The sequence below is a fragment of the Lacerta agilis genome, chromosome 14 (genome assembly GCF_009819535.1).
Source record: "Lacerta agilis isolate rLacAgi1 chromosome 14, rLacAgi1.pri, whole genome shotgun sequence".
In the NCBI taxonomy this organism is placed as follows: Eukaryota; Metazoa; Chordata; class Lepidosauria; order Squamata; family Lacertidae; genus Lacerta; species Lacerta agilis.
In genome coordinates this window covers 2,512,487-2,533,970 of record NC_046325.1, presented here as the reverse complement: position 1 = coordinate 2,533,970, position 21,484 = coordinate 2,512,487, and the positions used below count along the sequence as shown (strand labels likewise).

The window sequence follows — 21,484 nt, the reverse complement described above, 5'->3', positions numbered from 1 at the left end:
GGTATAAAACTAGTAAGGGCCATTTAGAGAGCATTTAGCAAGAGCATTATTTAGCAAAAATTTTTTATAGAAAGTAAGATAAAACAAAGCAGAAGTAGCAAATATTTAAAGAACCAGAAGGGGAAGTAGAGGGAAGTCACAGGGTGGGGGGAATTTTGCTTTTTAATTTTCTTTTTTTTATGTGTCAAATGTGTTGAATACTAAATAGTAAAACCTCAATAATAATAATAATAATAATAATGGGAAGTGGCTTCTTCAGTGGATTAGGGGATCCTGCCTTTTAAATACTCCAAATGACCTAGTTCTCTGCCCAGTTCTGGGCAGCACAATTTAAGGAGGAGATGGACAAGATTAAAGGTGTGTAAAACCTAATAAAAATTTAATAATTAATAATAATAATAATAAAGATTCCTGCATCGCAGGAGGTTGGACCAGATGAGCCTTGGAATCCCTTTCAAACTCTACAATTCTATGTCACGATGTCTGTGATGGGAGGAAGGAAGGCTGTTAATGAAATCAACTTCAGAAAGCTGCAGGTGTTTCTGAGCACAGACCGTAGGGTGCTGTAGCCAAAACCCTGTGGGTTTTAGGACCCCGGGGGAATGAGGGCGGGACAAGGCGGGTCTTAATTGTCAGGTGGCTGTGGGCGGAGTCAGAAAGCAGTATAAAAGGGCAATCTCCTTGCTCTCTGTTTCATTGAGTGCCAAGGCTGCAGCCATGGGGCGGGAGTTTGAGATGGGGCTGGTTTTACTGTGGGGCATTTTCCTGGGCCGGGGGGCTTTGGCTGATCCGCAGAGTTCTGCATGGTGGCAGCCGGAGACCTGGGATCGCGCCCCCTTGCCCCCTTCCTCCTTTTCCAGGGCTGCCCCTGCCACGCCCCACGCGGTGCAGGTTTCCTGCGAGCCCCACCGCTTGGTGGTGGCAGTGCACCGGGATCTCTTTGGGGTGGGCAGGCTGGTGGCCCCCGCGGACCTGACGTTGGGGGCGGCCTCGTGCCCCCCCGCGTCCTTCAACGCTGGCACAGACGTGGTCCTCTTTGAGGCTGGTCTCCATCAATGTGGCATCGCGGTGGAGGTACCGTATTTTCCTGTGTAGAAAACTAGGGTTTTTTTTACCAAAGAATTGGGTTTAAAATTGGGCGTCGTCTTATACACGGGAGGTGCTGAGGGGCGTTTTCTTAATTTGGAGTCCCCCCAAATAGGGGGTGTCTTATACATAGAGGTGTCTTATAGACAGAAAAAATTGGTATTTTGTTTCCTCTATGATGGAAGGGTTGGGGTTGGTTTTTTTTTTGGGAGGGGGTGTGTCCTGCTTTAGGGGTGGAGCTTAAAGATGGGGTGCTGGGGTGTTGAGCAATATGGGGCAGAACCTGGGTCAGCCCCATGGAAAGGAGCAGGAGGCGTGAAAGGGCTAAACTCAGTGAGCTAACTAAGACCAAGGAACTGTGTCAAAACAAAATAAAAAATTCTTTCCAGTAGCACCTTAGAAACCAACTAAGTTTGTTCTTGGTATGAGCTTTCGTGTGCATGCACACTTCTTCAGATACCAGGAACTGTGTGTTTGTATGGTTGCCTGTTTTGGGATTTTGGCCTAAATGTTTATAGGAATGCAAGATGAGGCCTTGCAGGATCAGGCCAGCTAGCCCAGTGTCCTGTTCCCACAGTGGCCAGCCAGCTGCACTTACTGGGAAACCAGCAACCAGGATTCGAACCCAAGAGCAACGCTCCCTTCCTGCGTTTTCCAGCAATTTTCATTGCTGCCTCCAGCTGTGGGATAGCCACTGGATAGCCTTAATCCTCCACAAACAGCCTTCTCCTCCCTGCCCCCCCCAAAAGAGCTTGCTGGATCAGGCCCATGGCAACCACAAACAGCCCCCTCCTCCTCCATGATTTTGCCCAATCCTTGCCATCTCAGTTGGCGGTCGGTCACCGCCTCCTCCTGTGGCAGGGAGTTCCGCAGGTCGACTCTGCACTGGAAGCTGCTGGGAGGGAGGGGATCTGGCAGGGACCCCGGGGAGGGTGGGCTGCCTTTTACGCTCCGAGTAACTCGTAAGGGAACTGTTTGGGAGACGGAGGGGGTGTCGGTCTCTGGCTTCCTCGGTTTTGGGGGGCTCTGCCATGTAAACAAGCAACGTGCTTTCATCTCAGACTAGGATAGAATTGTGCAGTTGGAAAGGGACCCAGGGGTCATCTAGCCCAACCCCGGGCCATGCAAGATAAGGCAACTGGAAGCAACTCGGGTGTAGGTTGGGCGGAGGGGGGGCATTATCCCTCTGAAAAGCTTTGGTGTGCCCCAGGCCCCCTCCCAACTGGGCCTCACGAACCAGTGGGAGGTTGGGGGCACAGAGAGATGCTCTTGTACAACACTGCAAGGCTGTTGTGTTGCAGCTGGGCAAGGTGGGGGAGAGAGAGACTCCCTTGACTGGGCACACAGCTGTCCCGTTTTCTTCCTGAGCCCCGTAGCCTTCAGTGGGGCTGGCCGGGAAGCCATTGCAGGGGATGGGGGGGTCTCTCGGTGGGGCCTAATCCTTTGCCAAAACCCGAGGAGCCACCTCGGGATGTACGGATCCTGCCGCAAGTCCTAGGAAGAGCTCTGAAAGCCGACCTGTCTCCCTTTGCTTCCAGCTGACCCCAGAACTGCTGGTCTACCGAACGAGCCTGTTCCACAAGCCGTCTCCTTCCGCCAATTCCGTCATCACCAGGACCAACGCCGCGGAGATACCCATTGAGTGCCGCTACCCCAGGTGAGCAAGGCTGTCGGTTGGGTGTGGGCTTAAGCGAGGCTGTTTCACCTTAGCAAGCCCTTGGCTTTTGTTCATAGGCTCTCAGAATTGTAGGATGAGAAGGGAACCCCAGGGGTCATCCAGTCCAACCCCCCCACCGATGCAGGAATCGCAGCTGACATAGCACTGCTTCGTGGGTAGGAGAGGGCCGGTGCCCTTCTCCGGAATTGCTCCCGTGCCTTTAAAAGAGCGGTTGGTTAGGCAGAAAGCCAACAGGTGAAGCTCTCCCCCAATTTGCTGTCCTTTGTCCCTCTATTTTGGGCTATGGCTTTCATACGGTCAGGGCATAAGGCCTGAACCAGGCAGAGGGCCTTCTCGGTGGTGGTGCCCACCCTGTGGAACGCCCTCCCAGCAGATGTCAAGGAAATAGACAACTCTCTGACTTTTAGAAGACATCTGAAGGCAGCCCTGTTTAGGGAGGTTTTTTAATGTTTGATGTTTTATTCTGTTTTCAATATCCTGTTAGAAGCCGCCCAGAGTGGCTGGGCTCCCATCAACCCCTGCCAGCCTGCTGCATGATGGGAGTTGTAGTTCAGCCACATCCAGAGGGCGCCATGTTGGCTACAATTCCCAAAGCACCCTGATCATTGATAAATAAAGCACTCTGGGAGTTGTAGTTCTGAGAGAAAGAGGGTTGTCTCTCCTAACATCTCTCGGCACCCTTAGCAAACTGCAGCTCCCAGGATTCTTTGGGGGAACCCTTGATTGTTTAAAGTGGTACAATACCACTTAAAATGTGTGTGGATGGAGGCCTTTAGCTCCTCCCATTATTGGCTCTGGCTCCTCCCACTAGAGGATCCCTGTCTTTTGCCCTGGCAGCCCCGAGGGCGGACCAACCCCCTTGATGTCTGGGAGCAGCAAGGAATAAAGGGCAGAGCAGGCAGGAAGCGATTTCCACGCTCCCGAGGGAGCTGGCGGGTCAGTCTAGAGGGCATCTAGGTGCCCCACAGTCTTTGGACTAACTCTGTTAGTGTGTTCTCAGCTGCTTCTCTCCCCATTTCCAGGAAAGGCAACGTCTCCAGCCAAGCCATCAAGCCCACCTGGGCTCCCTTCAGGTCCACGGTGTCGGCCGAAGCGAGGCTTGGGTTCTCGTTGCGGCTCATGAACGGTAAGGAAGAGGGCGGCTTCGGGGTGCGGAAAGGGCTTAGCTCAAAGCTCAAAAAGCGGTCTGGTTAGGATCCAGGGCTGCCGAGCAGCAGGGCTAAAAGGATGCAAAGTTCCGCCTTAGCCCAAGCCTCCTGCCTCCGACAGGGGACAGCCGGATGACCCCCCCCCCAAAGCCCACAGACGTCGCTGCGGTTTGCTGTGTCTGAACATGGAGTTTCTGCTTGGCCATTTTGGCTAATAGCTCTTGAACGCAGGATAGCTCGGTTGGCGGTGCTGGCAACGGCAAGGTTGCAGGTTCGATCCCCGCATGGGGCAATTGCATATTCCTGCCTTGCTTGGGGTTGGGCTAGCTGACCCTCAGGGTCCCTTCCAACTCTACGGTTCTATGAATCGCTTCTTCTTCACCAGCTCCTGAAGTTCCTAACCTTTGCTGCTGTTACGGCGGCAAAATTGTTCCATGAAATGCTGGCTTCTTTCCTGCGGCCGTCTGAGGATCCCCTTACGGCAGCCCCGGTCAGCCTGGCGCCCTCTGGGTGCCTTGAACTACAACTCCCAACAGCCCCCAGCTTATTGGTTATTCTTATTTTGTAGAGTTGGAAGGGTCCCCGGGGGGTCATCTAGTCCAACCCCCGGCAAGGCAGGACGTTGATACGCCACCTGATTATTCATGTCCGAAGCGGTTGTATGTAAAAGCAACACACGGGAAATTGGACGGTCAAGCAGTAAGAATTGATCGTGAAACTGAACCGTACCCTGAAATGGCTAAAGTCGCTTCTGTGACATATATTTAAAGCACTTGGGTGCCCCCAAAGGATTGTGGGTGGAACTGTAGTTTAAGGGTGCTGGGAATTGTAGTTCTGTGAGGGGGTGAACAAAGGTTCCCAGGGTTTTCAGGGGGTAAGTTGTATGTTTTAAGTGGATGCTGTGGATACGATCAAAGACTTTTCTTGTTCCAGCTCAGCAATGCCGGGTTTTACGTATATGCCAAGCAAGCTATAGTTTAGGGCCGCACTCTCTTGGGGGCCCCCAAAAAATGTAAAGGGGAAAAAACTGGATGTACATTTCCAAAATATCAGATAAAGAACAAATAAAACCTACATACGGCAACAGTGTTTTGTGTTGTGTAGTCTCCTAGGATGTAAGTCATGGGCCCCGCCTGCTGGCCTGCTCCCTCAAATATCACTGCTTTGCTCCTTTCTATATATAGGGTGCCGACATTCTGCTATTTATAATTCTTCGTAGTTTGCATCATATATTTACACCTATTATTATTTCATTTTATAGCAAGTTTCTAGAGACTGGATTATGAGTCCTTGTAAATTGTGTTTCTAAAGGAACTTGTGTTCTTGCCAAATGCCCATGTGTTTGCCTTAACTTATGAATTAAAAATCATTTTAAGTTTGACCTTAATCATTAGTTCACTATTAATATGCTACTTAATTGTATTTCAGTTCAACAATCACTTTGATCAAATACATCTTTTGTGATGTGCAAATGGCTTGAGATACGTATTAGGTCCATAAACTACCTTGTAGCATATATTCAACACAAAAAGCAGCGACCATTTGTTGTTGACAAAGGACAGCTGGACATAGAAAGGGCCCGGTTACCTTCAGTAGCTCAGGGACTCATCAAACCTAAATCCGGCCCTGCAGCTCAGTAAGGGGCCCTCCCTGCCCAATCTCAAGTGGCAGACTGTTCCACATGCTTGGGGCCGCTGCAATGAACCAAACTATCAGCGGGGGAAAGTTATTTCCTTTTCTCTTCTGCTATGCTTGCAATTAAAAAATTAAAAATTAAAATGATTTGGGGAGCCGGCATTAACGCATTCGTCCTCTCCCGCTGCCAAGATGACTGGAGCGGAGAGCGGCTATCTTCTCGCTTCCAGCTGGGTGAGATCCTGCACCTGCAAGCCCAAGTCAAGGCGGAGAACCACCTGCCCCTGAGGCTCTTTGTGGACAGCTGCGTCGCCAGCCCTGAAGCCACTCTGGGGTCTACGTATGCTATTGTCGACTCCAACGGGTAAGGGATATCACGCATGAGTATTTTATTTCGTAAGTTTTCTCGGAGAATCTTAAGAGTTGGAAGGGAGGGCCGTCTAGTCCAGCCCCCTGCAACGCAGAGATCTTTTGCCCACGCGGCACTCGAACCCGCAACCCTGAGCTTCAGAGTCTCGCGCTCTACCAAGTGCGCTATCCCCAGTCTGGCTTATAGCCTGAATACCGTATTGGCCCGAATATAAGCCGCACTCCCTCCCCCCCCCCCCAAATTCCGACCCTGAAAAGTTATTGATGTGGGGCTTAAATTTGCGTTGTAACAAAAATGGGCTTTTTTGCGATATCGCTGCTGAAACAGACGTACGGTAAAATGGAAGAGAAAAATGGTTTTGTTGCCAATTTGCGAGCTTGAGCGTCTGTGGAATTGGAGCGATTGAATAGTGATTTGCGGTTTTTAGCGGTTGTACAGTAACTTTTTTAGGGCTTGCAAGACCAAAGGAGTTACAATTCTAACAACCTCTGCGATTTTCAGCCTGTAACCCAATTTTAATGGAGTGGCTTATATTCGAGTATTGTCTTTTTCTACCCCCCCCCTTTGAATTTTAAAGGTGTGGTTTATTTGCGAGTGCGGCTTATATTTGGGCCAATACAGTATTATTATTATTATTATTATTTTATTATTATTATTTTATTATTATTTATTATATTATTTATTTCTGAGCAGTTCACATACAATGGCATTACCCTATTCATTGAAAAGCAGCAAAAACAAACAAACAACCCTGGACTTTTAAACTGATAAAATGTAATTAAATTAACGAAATACAGGCAGTCACCTTTATTGTCTGGAGGCCAGCTTGCCTAAGCAGAAAACAGATTTGAGGTTGCATCAAGCTGTACAATGGAGTTGCCTGTCTAATATCAATTGGCAGGGAGTTCCAAAGAACACATAGAAAACAGATGGTTATAAGTGCTCCCTAAATGGGGGGAGGCGGGCGGCCAAAAGCCAGGATTCCCTTTTTTCAGCAGCGTTCATAACGAATCGTTATTTCTAGTACCCACTGAGGCTTTGCTTCTGCTGTGATTCCTGCTTTGCAGAGGGTTGGACTGGATGACCCTCGGGGTACCTTCCAGCTCCCTCATTTGGAAACATAGGAATATGCCTTCTGTCTGGGCTAGTAATCTCGTGCCTCGAGCAGAAAAGGCTATTCCCCGCTAAGGTCTGTGACTTGGGGATAGGGCGTTTGTTTTGTGGGCAGAGAAGGTCTTGGGTTTGATTCCTGACGGCATCTCCGGATATGTCGGGACTTAAACCTCCCATCAGCATGGTGCGCGGCAAATGGTGCTTCTTAACACACCTAAAGAATAACAGAGGGCTTATTCAGCCTTCTCTTGTCCTGCTGCTTTGGAAAAATCCACTCTTTAGCGCTCAATTGGCACAAACGGGCAATTCGGATTTTCTCCGGATTGATGTTTGCTCTGATTTAGCACTAAAGAGTGGCTTTTCCCTGGGAAAAGGAAAAAAAAACCAATTAAATTGCAGGGGAAAACCCGGGAAAAGGTAGGTGAAAAATCTAGCATAAAGGCTGACCTCGAATTTCTGGAAACAGAAATTTGCGGTAAGAATTACCTTTCCTCTTCCCTGGGAAAGGACCGCCCTGAGGTCTGGTCAACAAATTTAATAAACGAATGAAATCTGGGATCTGGGGAAAACAGTCAACTTTCCACCACCCTCCAGCCCCCAAACTCTGTGACAATTTCTCCCCTTGGCGCAGGTGCCTGGTGGACGGGAGGCAAGAGGGCGTCTCGTCCGCGTTCCTCGCCCCCCGAGTCTCCGAGGGTACGCTACGTTTCACGGTGGACGCATTCCGGTTTTCCGGGGACTCCAGGAATATGGTGAGCTGGTGGGGTCTTGCGGAGTGGGAGGCCTTATCTGGGCCCACGGGTCTGTGGGAGCGGCGTCCCTAGAGCTTTCATCCACCTGGCGCTGATGGGAGTTATAGTTCGAAGCACCCGGAGGGCAACAGGACGGCCTAGGCGGGTTTTGCAAAATGGGCTGCACTGCCCCCTGGAGGCAGCAGCGTTACCTGCGGGGGTCAGAAATAGCTTCAACTGGTTTTTTGCAATTAATTCTTAGCGTCTTGAATTTTATTTGATCCCTTAGCGGCTGATGCAGACCGCTATTCTGAGTGGTGTTTTTTATCGGGGAGTGGGTTTATGGAACCAAGTGAGGCTGCGTTTGGGATCCACTGGCTTAGAAACAACTGAGATTAAATGCTATATAAACGATCTAAGCTAAAGAAATAAAATAAGTTTTCGGGGAGTTGGGTCAAGGTGGATTCGCCGCCACTCCTGATGGGCGGCGCTTGCGGGAGTCCCGTGCCCCATGCAAGCCCTAAAATCAGAGAGGCAGCGCGGTGCAGTGGTTAGAGTGCTGTAGTAGGACCTGGGAGAGAGCAGGGTTCGAATCCCTGCGCCAACTCGGCCAGGAAGCTCGCAGGGTGTGACCCTGGGGACCGGTCACTGCCTCTCAGCCCCACCTATCGCACAGTGTTGTTGGGTGGGGATCAAATAAGGACCAGGGCCTTGGAGACTAGGGTTCAAATCCCCACGTGGCCAAGAAGCTCACGGGGAGCCGGTTAGCCTTTCCCACCTCGCAGGGTTGTTGTGCAAAGGGGCAGCCATGCCTGCCTCGTTGAGTTCCTTGGAGGAAAAGGCCGGATACCAATGCAATTAAAAATGATACAACCAGTTCATGGTCACCTGGCGCCATTGTCCCCTTGCTGTTTGCCCAAAAAGACCTTTTTAACACTCGCCGTCCTGCCTTTTCCAGCTGTACGTGATTTGCCACCTCAAGGTAACGCGAGCCGACCAAATGCCAGATGTCCGGAACAAGGCTTGCTCCTTCGACGTTGCCAGCAGCACGTGAGTCGCTTGCAAGACACACAACAGACTTCTTTTCTCCCCCTTTGCAACTTCTCTTCCTGAAGCCCTTTTCACTATTTCTATTTCCTTCCACAGCGGGTGGCGCTGTGGGTTAAACCACAGAGCCTAGGGCTTGCCGATTGGAAGGTCGGCGGTTCAAATCCCCGCGACGGGGTGAGCTCCCGTTGCTCGGTCCCTGCTCCTGCCCATCTAGCAGTTCGAAAGCACGCCAGTGCAAGTAGATAAATAGGTACCGCTCCGGCGGGAAGCTAAACGGCGTTTCCGTGCGCTGCTCTGGTTCGCCAGAAGCGGCTTAGTCATGCTGGCCACATGAACCGGAAGCTGTACGCCGGCTCCCTCGGCCAATAAAGCGAGATGAGCGCCACAACCCCAGAGTCGTCCGCGACTGGACCTAACGGTCAGGGGTCCCTTTGCCTTTACCTATTTCCTTATTTGTTGCATTTATACTCCCAGGAGAAGGCATGGTTTTTATCCCCTTCCTCACTTAATCCCCACAACAGCCCTGCAAGGTAGGTTAGGTGGAGAGGCAGCGATTGGCCCCCAAGATGAGCTCCGTATCTGAGTCAGGATTTGAACCCAGGTCTCTCCCGGGCCCTAGTCCGACGTTCTCGCCACTCTTTCCCACTCGCTGGTGTTCATTGTGACTACCACCCTCCAATTATTACTAACGATGCCAATATTTATTACTTGCCCTTCAGCCCAAGCTCAAGCTGATGCGAGTTTTAATCTGTCCGTTTTTGAAAGCCTTAAGTCATCGTCGTCAATTTTTTATGTTGATAATTTAATTTTGTCTCTTTGGCAAACCGCGCTGCCGAAACAAGCGGTGTGTAAATTTTATGGAACAAGAAAGTAACACAAAACAGAGTAATCCGTTCCAGACTTTTAAAAACAACCCCTAAAACAGCAATTTGACATTAATTTTACTGTCTAATGAGACCATTGAACCATAGAATGAAAGAATAAACCATGTACTGCAGTCACACAATCCATCAGTAGCTGAAGTGGGTTCCACACAGTCACAAAAACAAAACAAAAAAACTCACAGAAACGCAAAATAAATAGCAAAAACAGACAGACCTCAGCGTAACACTCAAAACGGAAGTGTGGCACTCAAAACGGAACATATTCGGCTTCCAAAAAAAAGTTCACTAACCAGAACACTTACTTCCGGTTTGTGGCGTTTGGGTTCTAAGTTGTTTGAGTACCAAGGCACCACTGTAAATGTACGAATTGGAAGAAACCTTGACCGTTGTAACTCCAGGATAATCTTGTTCAATAGTATAAAGCCAGCATAGAACACAGGAAGCTGAATTGGACTTCTGGCCCATCTAGCTCAATATTGCCTACACTGACTGGCAACAGCGATTAGGGTTTTGGGCATGGAAGTCTCTCGCTCCCACCCCTGCAGTCGGGGATTGAACCTGAGACCATGCAACCTGAGAGGCTGCTTTTGCCGGACCCTCCTTGCAAAGACCCACAACTCTGTTCTCGCCACGGAAATGCCCGAGATCATCTCTGATGTGAACCACTGAGAAGGTCTTCTGCAAACAGGATCACGGGCGTTAAGTGGAGGTGGGGAGGGGGGATCTGCCTGATTTTTAACACTCTCTCTCCCCCCCCCCCCCGCAATTTCTCCCCAAAGCTGGCTTCCTGTCGAGGGACCTCGGAGCATCTGCAGCTGCTGCGAGGCGAGGAACTGCGACCGGGTGCCGGGAGAGCAGCCCCCCAGCTTCCGCCCCAGACCCCGGGCCGTGGGGATGAGCTGGCAAAGGAGCCTGCCAGGTGAAGGGGTTTTCTGAAGGCTTTGAGGTCGGCTCCTCCAACCCTGCTCCCCAACCCCCAGCTAGAAGAAAATGCTTTTGGTTTCCTCCCAATATGAACTGGATGGTAATAATACTACTAATAATTTATTTATACCCCGCCCAACTGGCTGGGTTTCCCCAGCCACTCTGGGCGGCTTCCAACAAACAATTTAAAATATATTAAAACACCAGTCATTAAAAACGTCCCTAAATGGGGCTTCCTACAGATGTCTTCTAAAAGTCAGATGGTTGTTTATTTCCTTGACATCTCATGGGAGGGCGCCACCACCGAGAAGGCCCTCTGCCTGGTCCCCTGTAACCTCCCTTCTCGTAGGGAGGAAACCGCCAGAAGGCCCTCGGAGCTGGACCTCAGTGTCCAGGCTGAACGATGGGGGTGGAGACGCTCCTTCAGGTCTACTGGGCCTTTGAGGCCGTTTAGGGCTTTCAAGGTCAGCACCAACACTTTGAATTGTGCTCAGAAACGTCCTGGGAGCCAATGTAGGTCTTTCAAGACGAGTGTTATGTGATCTCAGTGGCCGCTCCCAGTCACCAGTCCAGCTGCCGCATTCTGGATTAGACCTACGTCTCCACCCCCATCGTTCAGCCTGGACACTGAGGTCCAGCTCCGAGGGCCTTCTGGCGGTTCCCTCCCTGCGGGAAGTGAGGTTGCAGGGAACCAAGCAGAGGGCCTTCTCAGTGGTGGCACCCGCCCTGCGGAACGCCCTCCCGCCAGATGTCAAGGAAATAAACAACTCTCTGACTTTTAGAAGACATCTGAAGGCAGCCCTGTTAGGGAAGCTTTTAATGGCTGATGAATTATTGTATTTTAACATTCTGTTGGAAGCCACCCAGAGTGGCTGGGGAAACCCAGCCAGATGGGCAGGATATAAATAATAAAAATTATTATTATTATTATTTATTAATTTAATTAATTAATATAATGGGCGTCTGTTTGGCCACTATGAGAACAGGATGCTCGACTAGATGGGCCATTGGACGTTCTTAACTCACCTGCTTTCTGGCTTCCTCTTGACCACAGCCGAGTTGACCGCACCCCAGGCCCACCTGACGCTGGGACCCCTCTATGTTTTCGACTCCCCGGAGAGCGTTGCAGACTTCCCAGGAGACCCGGCCGGCTCTCGGAAGATGGCGGTGGAAGGTAAATGGAACTCGCTCGGAGCAATCTTCTTCTCCTTTTCTAGTTTCTCTTCCTAACTTTCCAAGAAAGGAACTGTGTAAGATGCTTTCTCGGTAGTTTTTTAGGGGTTGATTTCCATCCTCGCCCATTTCCCTGGAAATGCCTTTTTTTGCTGACTTGCCACTTACTTTTTTTTTTTCCTTTTAAGCATCTGAGCTTGCTTCGGCCAAAAACTGCTTTCAGAGCATTTTAACAAAAAATAATAATAACTTAAAGTTATGGTATGTAAAAAGCAGAAAGTTTGTGTCGTTCCCTCCTAAGACTGGAACGCGCGGGGGTCATCCCAGAATTCTGGGGGTTTTTCAGGACAAAAAGTAAGAGATGCAGCACATAATTTGACCCCCGGAACTCACTGCCACAAGATTAGCAGCTGATGGTTTTGCAGGCAAGGAGGGTGAGGTTTGGATGGCTGCTGGTTGTGAAAGGTGTCTTTTGCTTCCAGTATTGAATATCGGTTTTTGGGAATCTTGAGCGAGGAGAGGGCTGTTGCAAACTGGGTCCGATTTGCAGCAATTCACTTTAAGGGGCACCTAGGTCTCCCATTGCAAAGGGCAGGATCCTAGACCCGCCGAATGGCGCAGCGATTCTCGTCAAAAATATCCAGACCGCCTTTTCGTTCTTTCAGTTGTGGCTACATCGGACGGCAATGGAGAAACCCGAAACGTCCAGAAAACTACAACAGTTCTGGTTAGCTTAGTTAGATTGCAATGTGGGTGTCAGGTAGGGAAGGCGTTCAATAGAGAGGCTGTTGCCATAGCGGAAAAAATACCCTTTCTCTGTCCTACCTCTGAAAGAGGGGCGCTGCACAGAGAAAACCTGTACAGTGGTCCCTTGGTTCTCAAACGCCTTGGTACTCAAACAACTTGGAACCCAAACACTGCAAACCCGGAAGTAAGTGTTCCGGTTTGCAAACTTTTTCCGGAAGCCGAACATGCTCCGTTTTGAGTGCTACACTTCTGTTTTGAGTGCCACGCTTCCGATTCGAGTGCCACGCTTCCATTTTGAGTGTCACGCTGATGTCTGTCGGTCTTTCCTATTTATTTTGTTTTTTGGATTTTGCGGCTTTTTATTTTGTTTCTGTGACAGTGCGGAACCCGGTTCAGCCACTGATTGATTTAACTGTGTGACTGCCGTACGTTGTCTATTGCTTTTGTTTTATGGATCTGTGGTCTCGTTAGGTAGTAAAATTCATGTGAAACGGCTTTTTCAGGGGTGGTTTTTCAAAGTCTGGAACAGATCGGTCCGTTTTGTGTTACCTTCTGCGGGAAAGCGCGCCTCGCTTTTGGAACGCTTTGGTTTTGGAACGGACTTCCGGAACGGATTCAGTTTGAGAACCAAGGCACCGCTGTATATGTCAGCTCAAGTCGGTAGAGCACGAGACTCTGGATCTCAGGGTTGTGGGTTCGAGTCCCATGCTGGGTAGAAAGATTCCTGTACTGCAGGGACAATGACCCTCGGGATGCCTTCCACCTCTACAACTATGTGATTCTGAAGTGGGAAAGGGGTGGCTTTATATTTTGATGGGGGTGGGGGAGAAAACCCAGCACTATCTCACCTGGTGCAGTAGGGCTTCTAATTTTCATTCTGCTCCCAGGAAATTGCAGAAGATGCGATTGTCTCCAAGGCTAATTGGGGAAGCCTCAGAGCTCCCTCTAGTGCTGCAGAGCTGGTACTGCCAGAAGCAGGATTTAAATGGTGTTTTCGAATATCCCTAGGAAGATGGGGGGGGAGGTTCAATTCAGGTTGAACGGACTCAATTTGCACGATCCGAAACAAGACTAGGGCCGAAACGCAGCCCGTCCTCCGAAATCCACACCCCTCTGAATTATTGCAATGTGCTTCTCCGGCCTGAGTAGTGGGTACAAAAGAAATGCATATACTGGGGTAAATCGTGCATAAAAAGGCGTATGTTTTTTGGGGGGGGGGAATTGTAGAATTGGAAGGGACCCCCAGGGGTCATCTAGTCCAACCCCCTGCAATGCAGGAATCTTTTGCCCAATGTGGGCCTCGAACCCACAACCTTAAGATTCAATGTCTCGTGCTCTTCCAACTGAGCTGTCTTATGTTAGTTATCTTAGTTACTATATTAATTTTTATTATTGCTTTTTTTCTGGGGTACACACGCAGGGGTACACACACCCCTAAACATTTTGCAAATCTTTCTACTTTTGTCCATTTACTATATTTGTTCCCAATTTGAACTATAAAATGGTGGTTTTGAGTCGAAATGAGTGCCTATAAAGATTTTTTTTAATAGAAAAAAAGCACTGATGATGATGATGAGTATATTTATATATTTGAGTACTTGACTGGTATTTCTCCAGTATTTTTATCTGTTTTATCTGTATTTTTAGTCGCAATGGCCTGTTGGCTACGTGAATAAAGTTTGATTTGATTTGATTGATGATGATGATGATTATTACATCAATACATTATTGCTTTACGGTTGTAGGTGACCTGGTGAAATGATTCTGTGGGGCAGCTAATCCGTATAAATCACAGGGTTGTATTTGGGGCGGGGTGAACTGCATTGAAATCAAACCTAGATTAAGCAAGTCCAAAAACTTCGACACGTCTGCCCTGAGTAGGGTCTGCACTGGAAACGACCGATAATAATGAAACGTGGCAAATTTATTTTCAAATAAGACCACATCTGGCTTTGCTAGCTGGCAAATACACTATGCTAAATGTTGGGTGCAGTTCTGTGCCGCCCGCTGTCGGGTCGAGCTTGTGCTGCTAGCTTCCTTGCATCGCCCCTGCTCTCCAGATGCGACGCTTCTCTTCCCCCACTGGCAGATGGATGGATAAACTTGCTCGCCCTGGTCTAAGGGGTCAGGCAGCTGCTGGCAGCCTCAGTGACACAGATCGTGTGCACTCTCTGAGAAGTCGGAGCATCGCAGCTGACAGCTCCGCACCCTGGGATCTGACCCCGTTTGTTTACATTTCCAAAAAGACTTTTTATTGCAGTTCTGTGCAGAGGAAGAAGTTGCCGCAAAATCATAGTCTCCTCTTCCCCCCCCCCCCCGCGCCCTGTGATGCAAGTTAATTTATGGACCTCATAGGTATCTAAAGCCATTTGCACATGTTGCCGTGCAACCAGTCCATGCAGAAGGTAAAGGTAAAGGGACCCCTGGCCATTAGGTCCAGTTGCGGACGACTCTGGGGTTGCGGCGCTCATCTCGCATTACTGGCCGAGGGAGCCGGCGTACAGCTTCCGGGTCATGTGGCCAGCATGACTAAGCCGCTTCTGGTGAACCAGAGCAGCGCACGGAAACGCCGTTTACCTTCCCGCCGGAGCAGTACCTATTTATCTACTTGCACTTTGACGTGCTTTCGAACTGCTAGGTTGGCAGGAGCAGGGACCGAACAACGGGAGCTCACCCCGTTGCGCGGATTCGAACCGCCGACCTTCCGATCGGAAAGCCCTAGGCTCAGTGGTTTAGACCGCAGCCCCACCCGCATCCTTAATTCCTGACATAGATGCCTTTAAAAGAGGATGAGGATAATTCATGGACAAGAGGGTTTTTGATGGCTACTAGCCACAATGGCTCTGCTCTGCCTCCACGGTCAGAGGCAGCAATGCTTCTGAAAACCACAGGAGGAGAGAGGGGTCTTGGGTTCAGGTCCTGCTCGACTGGGCCATCTGGTTGGCCACTGTGAGCGCAGGATGCTGGGTGAGACCCTGGACTGACCCTGCAGGGCTCTTTTTAAAAGTTCTTACGAGACCAAACACAGCTCCTTTTTCTGTTTCTTGGCAGAGTTCAAGGAATCCAAGGTAGATGTAATGAGACCCTCCCTGCCCTTCAAAGACCCGGGAAGGTCGGCCAACATCTCGGAAGAGCAGGAGGATAATCCTGAGCCGCCAGTGGATGGTACGTGCCGGGCGATGGTGTGGATAGCACAAGCTGTGAACAAAAAACATTGCCCTGAGAAGGAAGAGCAATTCGATTTAGAAGCTATACTGCTGGGTTTTCTTTTTCTAGCTCCCTAAAGCGGCATACAGAAATGGAATTAAAAAGAGCGAGGCAGCGTTGCAGAAACAGGAATGATGAAAGAACAGGGCCCTAACTTTATGGATCATGGGGGGGGGGTGGAGTCTAGGTCTGTGGTTCCCAAATTCATGGCAGAGAGGGCTCTGGGTGGCTATGCTCTGCCTCAGTGGCGTAACGGGGTTTGCCAGTGCCCGGGGCACAAAGGGTGAACAGAGCCTGTGCCAACCCAGCACACACCGCCGGAGTGACCCCCCCCCCACCAGAGCCAAGTGGGGCTGCCTGCCCGCACGTGCGGGGAGCCCAGCTGGCTGATGCGGCCCTTGGAGGGTGAATCCCCCCGACACCTGTGGAGAGGAGCAAGGAGCGAGCAGGTGCTGGCCAGGCAGCCATGCAACGAGGGGGCCAGGGATGTGGTGGTGAGGCCAGGTAAGTCTCCAGGGCCCAGAGACCCATGTTGGCAGGACGGAGCCTGCCAAGATTTGCTTGTGGGGACAGGGATCACTGTCTGCTTTGCACCCTCTCAAAATTGTGCTTTGTTGTTGTTCAGTCGTTCAGTCGTGTCCGACTCTTCGTGACCCCATGGACCAGAGCACGCCAGGCACGCCTATCCTTCACTGCCTCCCGCAGTTTGGCCAAACTCATGTTAGTAGCTTCAAGAACACTGTCCAACCATCTCATCCTCTGTCGTCCCCTTCTCCTTGTGCCCTCCATCTTTCCCAACATCAGGGTCTTTTCCAGGGAGTCTTCTCTTCTCATGAGGTGGCCAAAGTACTGGAGCCTCAACTTCAGGATCTGTCCTTCTAGTGAGCACTCAGGGCTGATTTCTTTGAGAATGGATAGGTTTGATCTTCTTGCAGTCCATGGGACTCTCAAGAGTCTCCTCCAGCACCATAATTCAAAAGCATCAATTCTTCGGCGATCAGCCTTCTTGATGGTCCAGCTCTCACTTCCGTACATTACTACTGGGAAAACCATAGCTTTAACTATACGGACCTTTGTCGGCAAGGTGATGTCTCTGCTTTTTAAGATGCTGTCTAGGTTTGTCATTGCTTTTCTCCCAAGAAGCAGGCGTCTTCTAATTTCGTGACTGCTGTCACCATCTGCAGTGATCATGGAACCCAAAAATGTGAAATCTCTCACTGCCTCCATTTCTTCCCCTTCTATTTGCCAGGAGGTGATGGGACCAGTGGCCATGATCTTAGTTTTTTTGATGTTGAGCTTCAGACCATATTTTGCGCTCTCCTCTTTCACCCTCATTAAAAGGTTCTTTAATTCCTCCTCACTTTCTGCCATCAAGGTAGTATCATCAGCATATCTGAGGTTGTTGATATTTTTTCCGGCAATCTTAATTCCGGTTTGGGATTCATCCAGTCCAGCCTTTCGCATGATGAATTCTGCATATAAGTTAAATAAGCAGGGAGACAATATACAGCCTTGTCGTACTCCTTTCCCAATTTTGAACCAATCAGTTGTTCCATATCCAGTTCTAACTGTAGCTTCTTGTCCCACATAGAGATTTCTCAGGAGACAAATGAGGTGATCCGGCACTCCCATTTCTTTAAGAACTTGCCATAGTTTGCTGTGGTCGACACAGTCAAATGCTTTTGCGTAGTCAATGAAGCAGAAGTAGATGTTTTTCTGGAACTCTCTAGCTTTCTCCATAATCCATCGCATGTTTGCAATTTGGTCTCTGGTTCCTCTGCCCCTTCGAAATCCAGCTTGCACTTCTGGGAGTTCTCGGTCCACATACTGCTTAAGCCTGCCTTGTAGAATTTTAAGCATAACCTTGCTAGCGTGTGAAATGAGTGCAATTGTGCGGTAGTTGGAGCATTCTTTGGCACTGCCCTTCTTTGGGATTGGGATGTAGACTGATCTTCTCCAATCCTCTGGCCACTGCTGAGTTTTCCAAATTTGCTGGCATATTGAGTGTAGCACCTTAACAGCATCATCTTTTAAAATTTTTAATAGTTCAGCTGGAATATCATCACTTCCACTGGCCTTGTTGTTAGCGAGGCTTTCTAAGGCCCATTTGACTTCACTCTCCAGGATGTCTGGCTCAAGGTCAGCAACCACATTACCTGGGGTGTATGACACCTCCATATCTTTCTGGTATAATTCCTCTGTGTATTCTTGCCACCTCTTCTTGATATCTTCTGCTTCTGTTAGGTCCTTTCCACTTTTGTCCTTAATTGTGGTAATCTTTGTATTATATATAAAATATTATAATATTATATTATAATATAATATTATATTTATATTATATTATAATATAAAATATTATATTATATTATAAAATTGTGCACACCCCCCCAAATACTGCTGCTGTTCCTCCACAGTTGGAGGGAGCAAAATTTCCAAAGACCAGTTGTTGGAAACAACCGTTTTTGAACAGCTGGCCCTACAAACCAACCTTAGTTGTTCACACCCGGGTGGGTGTGGGGGACTCCCTGGTCCTGAATGGGGTAACTGTGCCCCTGAAGGACCAGGTGCGCAGCCTGGGAGTCATTTTGGACACACCGCTGTCCACGGAGGCGCAGGTCAATTCTGTGTCCAGGGCAGCTGTCTACCAGCTCCATCTGGTATGCAGGATGAGACCCTCCCTGCCCGCAGACTGTCTCACCAGAGTGGCGCATGCTTTGATTATCTCCCGCTTGGACTACTGCAATGCGCTCTACATGGGGTTACCTTTGAAGGTGACCCGGAAACTGCAATTAATCCAGAATGTGGCAGCTGGACTGGGGATTGGGAGACCATATAACACCGCTCCTCAAAGACCTACGTTGGCTCCCGGGACGTTTCTGAGCACAATTCAAAGTGTTGGTGCTGACCTTGAAAGCCCTAAATGGCCTCAAAGGCCCAGTATCCCTGAAGTAGCGTCTCCACCCCTATCGTTCACCCCGGACACTGAGGTCCAGCTCCGAGGGCCTTCTGGGGGTTCCCTCCCTGCGAGAAGTGAGTTTGCAGGGAACCGGGCAGAGGGCCTTCTCGGTGGTGGCGCCCTCCCATCAGATGTCAAGAAAAGAAACAACTATCTGACATTTAGAAGACATCTGAAGGCAGCCCTGTTTGGGGAAGCTTTTAATGACTGATTTTTTAATGTATTTTTAATCCTTTGTTGGAAGCTGCCCAGAGTGGCTGGGGAAACCCAGCCAGATGGGCAGGGAATAAATAAATAAATTAATAATAATAATAATAATAATAATAATTAATAATGCATGATACTTGGCCGACTTCCCTTGAGCAGATCCAGGGTTGCGGCCAATGCTTTCTAATTCTTTGCAGTGTACATGAGGAGAGGCCCCATCTTCATCAGTGAGGCTGAAGAGGGATCTGGGTTTCCGGACCTAGTTGAAGCAGCAAGGCCAGGTATGGCATTTCCCCAGAACTGCCTTTATTGATACGTGCTTGTATGTAGCATTTGAGAGCAGGGGAAGGTTGTGCGTATCTCCTGGGTCTCCGTGTAAAAGCTCTGCACCAGCTGCTTGAGTTCTGCAGAGCGTAGAATCATAGGATTGTAGAGTTGGAAGGGACCCCCAAAGGTCATCCAGTCCACCCCGCTGCAAAGCGGGAATCTCGGCTAAAGCATCCATGACTGAGGGCCATCCAACCTCTGCGTCAAAACCTCCAAGGAAGGGAGAGTCCACCACCTCTTGTGGGAGCCAGTTCCGCTGTTGAACAGCTCTTAATTCTCTGCTGCTTCCTCTTATGTGGATGGGGGTGTTGCATTCCAAAGGAAGGGGAGAGATTCCCAGTTATCAAGGAACACTCAGGGGGTTGGACAACTAAAGCATCCCCGACAGATGTCCCCCACCCCCTGACCTCTGTTTAATGGCCTCCAAGGAAGGAGAGACCATCACCTTCTGAGGGAGTCTGCTCTTACTTTCAGACAGTTCTTCCGAATGTTTACTTGAACTCCCTTTTCTTTCCATCCATTGCATTTTGACCCCACCTTTCCCTCCAAGCAGCTCAAGGTGGTATGCGCCGTCCTCTCCCCTTCCCCATTTTTATCCCCACAACAACCCTGTGAAGGAGGCCGATGCTGAGAGTGAGCGACCGGCCCAAGGTCACACCCAGTGAACTTTCTGGCTGAATGGGGATTTGAATCCCGGTCTCTCCTAGATCCTGTTCTGACACTGTAACACCCATTCGAATCCTGACCTCTGGGTCTTGCTTCGAGTTCTGCCACGGAGCTCCCTTTGCCCTGGAAGATGGCGCAGCTCCTTGCACTGACCCTGCCCCTTTCTGCCCCCGCAGAGGCGAGGAAAGCGCTGGAACTGAAGGCTGAGGTTGTCACCATGACCCTCGAAGGTGCTATCTCCAGGGCGGAGAACCGTACTGCCTCCAGGGCTGGGGAACTCACTGCCACTGCGTCGACAGCTGCCCCCGGAAAAGGTGAGGCAAGGGGATTGAGCAAATGTGACTCTCGACCTTGTAGTCTCAGAGTTTGGGATGTTGTTCTTCGGTGATCCCTCGTAACCGAGTAAGATTGTCTTCCATGAACACAGTCTTAACAGTGAATCCATAAGTGACTGTGGAGGCCAATTCTGGATCCACACATCCTTCCACAGTGGGGACATTGGTTTCCGGGCGGGAGTCAATCACGGTGAGGATTTGCCAAACGTGCCTTCCTCTTGGCACGTTTCTCCCTTGCGTCCTGAGTTCGAGTGTCTCCAAAGCCCACGACACCTTTGGTAAAGGCTGTTCTCCAACTGGAGCACTCGCAGGCCACTGTTTCCCAATTGTCAGTGTTTATATTACATTTTTTTTAAGATTTGCCTTGAGACAGTCTTTAAACCTCTTTTGTTGACCACCAATATTACGCTTTCCATTTCTAAGTTCGGAATAGAGTAGTTGCTTTGGACGATGATCATCAGGCTTCCGCACAACATGACCAGTCCAACGAAGTGGATGTTGAAGAATCATTGCTTCGACACTGGGGATCTTTGCTTTTTTTCCCAGTAGTAGACTAGTATTAATTCGCCTGTCTTCCCAAGTGAACTTTGGGGTGTACCTCCCCTGATAGCCCCATCTGCTAGTAGCAGGTAGTCCCATAAGCTGATGTTTTAACGCTGTGTGGCACAACTTTCGTCTCCTACGCCTCTCATTCCTTACCACCTCTCTCGCTCCAGGGTGGAAGCCCACCTTCCAGTTCTTTGCCATGGTTCTGATCATCGTAGAATCCACCATGCTCCTCATCCTTGCCGCCGTTCACCTGTCCCTCAGACACCACGGCCGTCCGCGTTCTTCAGCTCAGCACGACATCCAACATTTTTAAGCATCTTCCATGCAAACTGTTACCAAAATAAAGCACTTTAAAGAAACACACACGCGCAGCACCCTTTTGCAGCCTCTCCTCATTTCGGGGATTTGGGAGAAGGAGGTCGTTTGGAGGCTCTGCATTTGAAAGATCCGTGGTCTAAATCTGGTTGGGGGTTACAGGTGAGGCGCTTCATGGCTCTGTCCTGGGCTCAGGGTTCAAGGTCTTTATAAAATTACTTGGATGAAAGAATTTAGCCAGATGCTCATTCAATTTGCAGATCACACCAAACTGGGAAGGGTAGCTAATGACACAGAAGACAGAATTGAGATTCAGGGTGGCCTCAACAGGAACCTGCCAGAACTCTGTTCCGGCACCTCTCAGGTGGGCGCCATCACCATTA

At 49.6% G+C, this 21,484-nt stretch overlaps 1 protein-coding gene across 1 annotated transcript; it reads left to right on the top strand.

Annotated features, from left to right (window-relative positions):
• The first annotated feature begins 701 nt into the window (after nt 1–701).
• Nucleotides 702–21,154, top strand: LOC117058844 (zona pellucida sperm-binding protein 3-like). The gene is made up of 12 exons (XM_033170241.1): nt 702–1,074; nt 2,625–2,743; nt 3,787–3,890; nt 5,740–5,911; nt 7,662–7,782; nt 8,720–8,811; nt 10,475–10,614; nt 11,674–11,793; nt 15,591–15,704; nt 19,107–19,190; nt 20,079–20,216; nt 20,954–21,154. The coding sequence occupies exons 1-12, from the start codon at nt 718–720 to the stop codon at nt 21,097–21,099; spliced, it is 1,707 nt and encodes a 568-aa protein (XP_033026132.1). The 5' UTR covers nt 702–717; the 3' UTR covers nt 21,100–21,154.
• Nucleotides 21,155–21,484: the final 330 nt, after the last annotated feature.

What these genes read in the sequence shown, in the direction of transcription:
- LOC117058844 (XM_033170241.1), top strand. Translation starts at nt 718, where the DNA reads ATGGGGCGGGAGTTTGAGATGGGGCTGGTTTTACTGTGGGGCATTTTC. An exon ending in AATGTGGCATCGCGGTGGAG is followed by an intron (nt 1,075 to 2,624) that starts GTACCGTATTTT and finishes CTTTGCTTCCAG; the next exon opens with CTGACCCCAGAACTGCTGGT. An exon ending in TCCTGAGCCGCCAGTGGATG is followed by an intron (nt 15,705 to 19,106) that starts GTACGTGCCGGG and finishes AATTCTTTGCAG; the next exon opens with TGTACATGAGGAGAGGCCCC.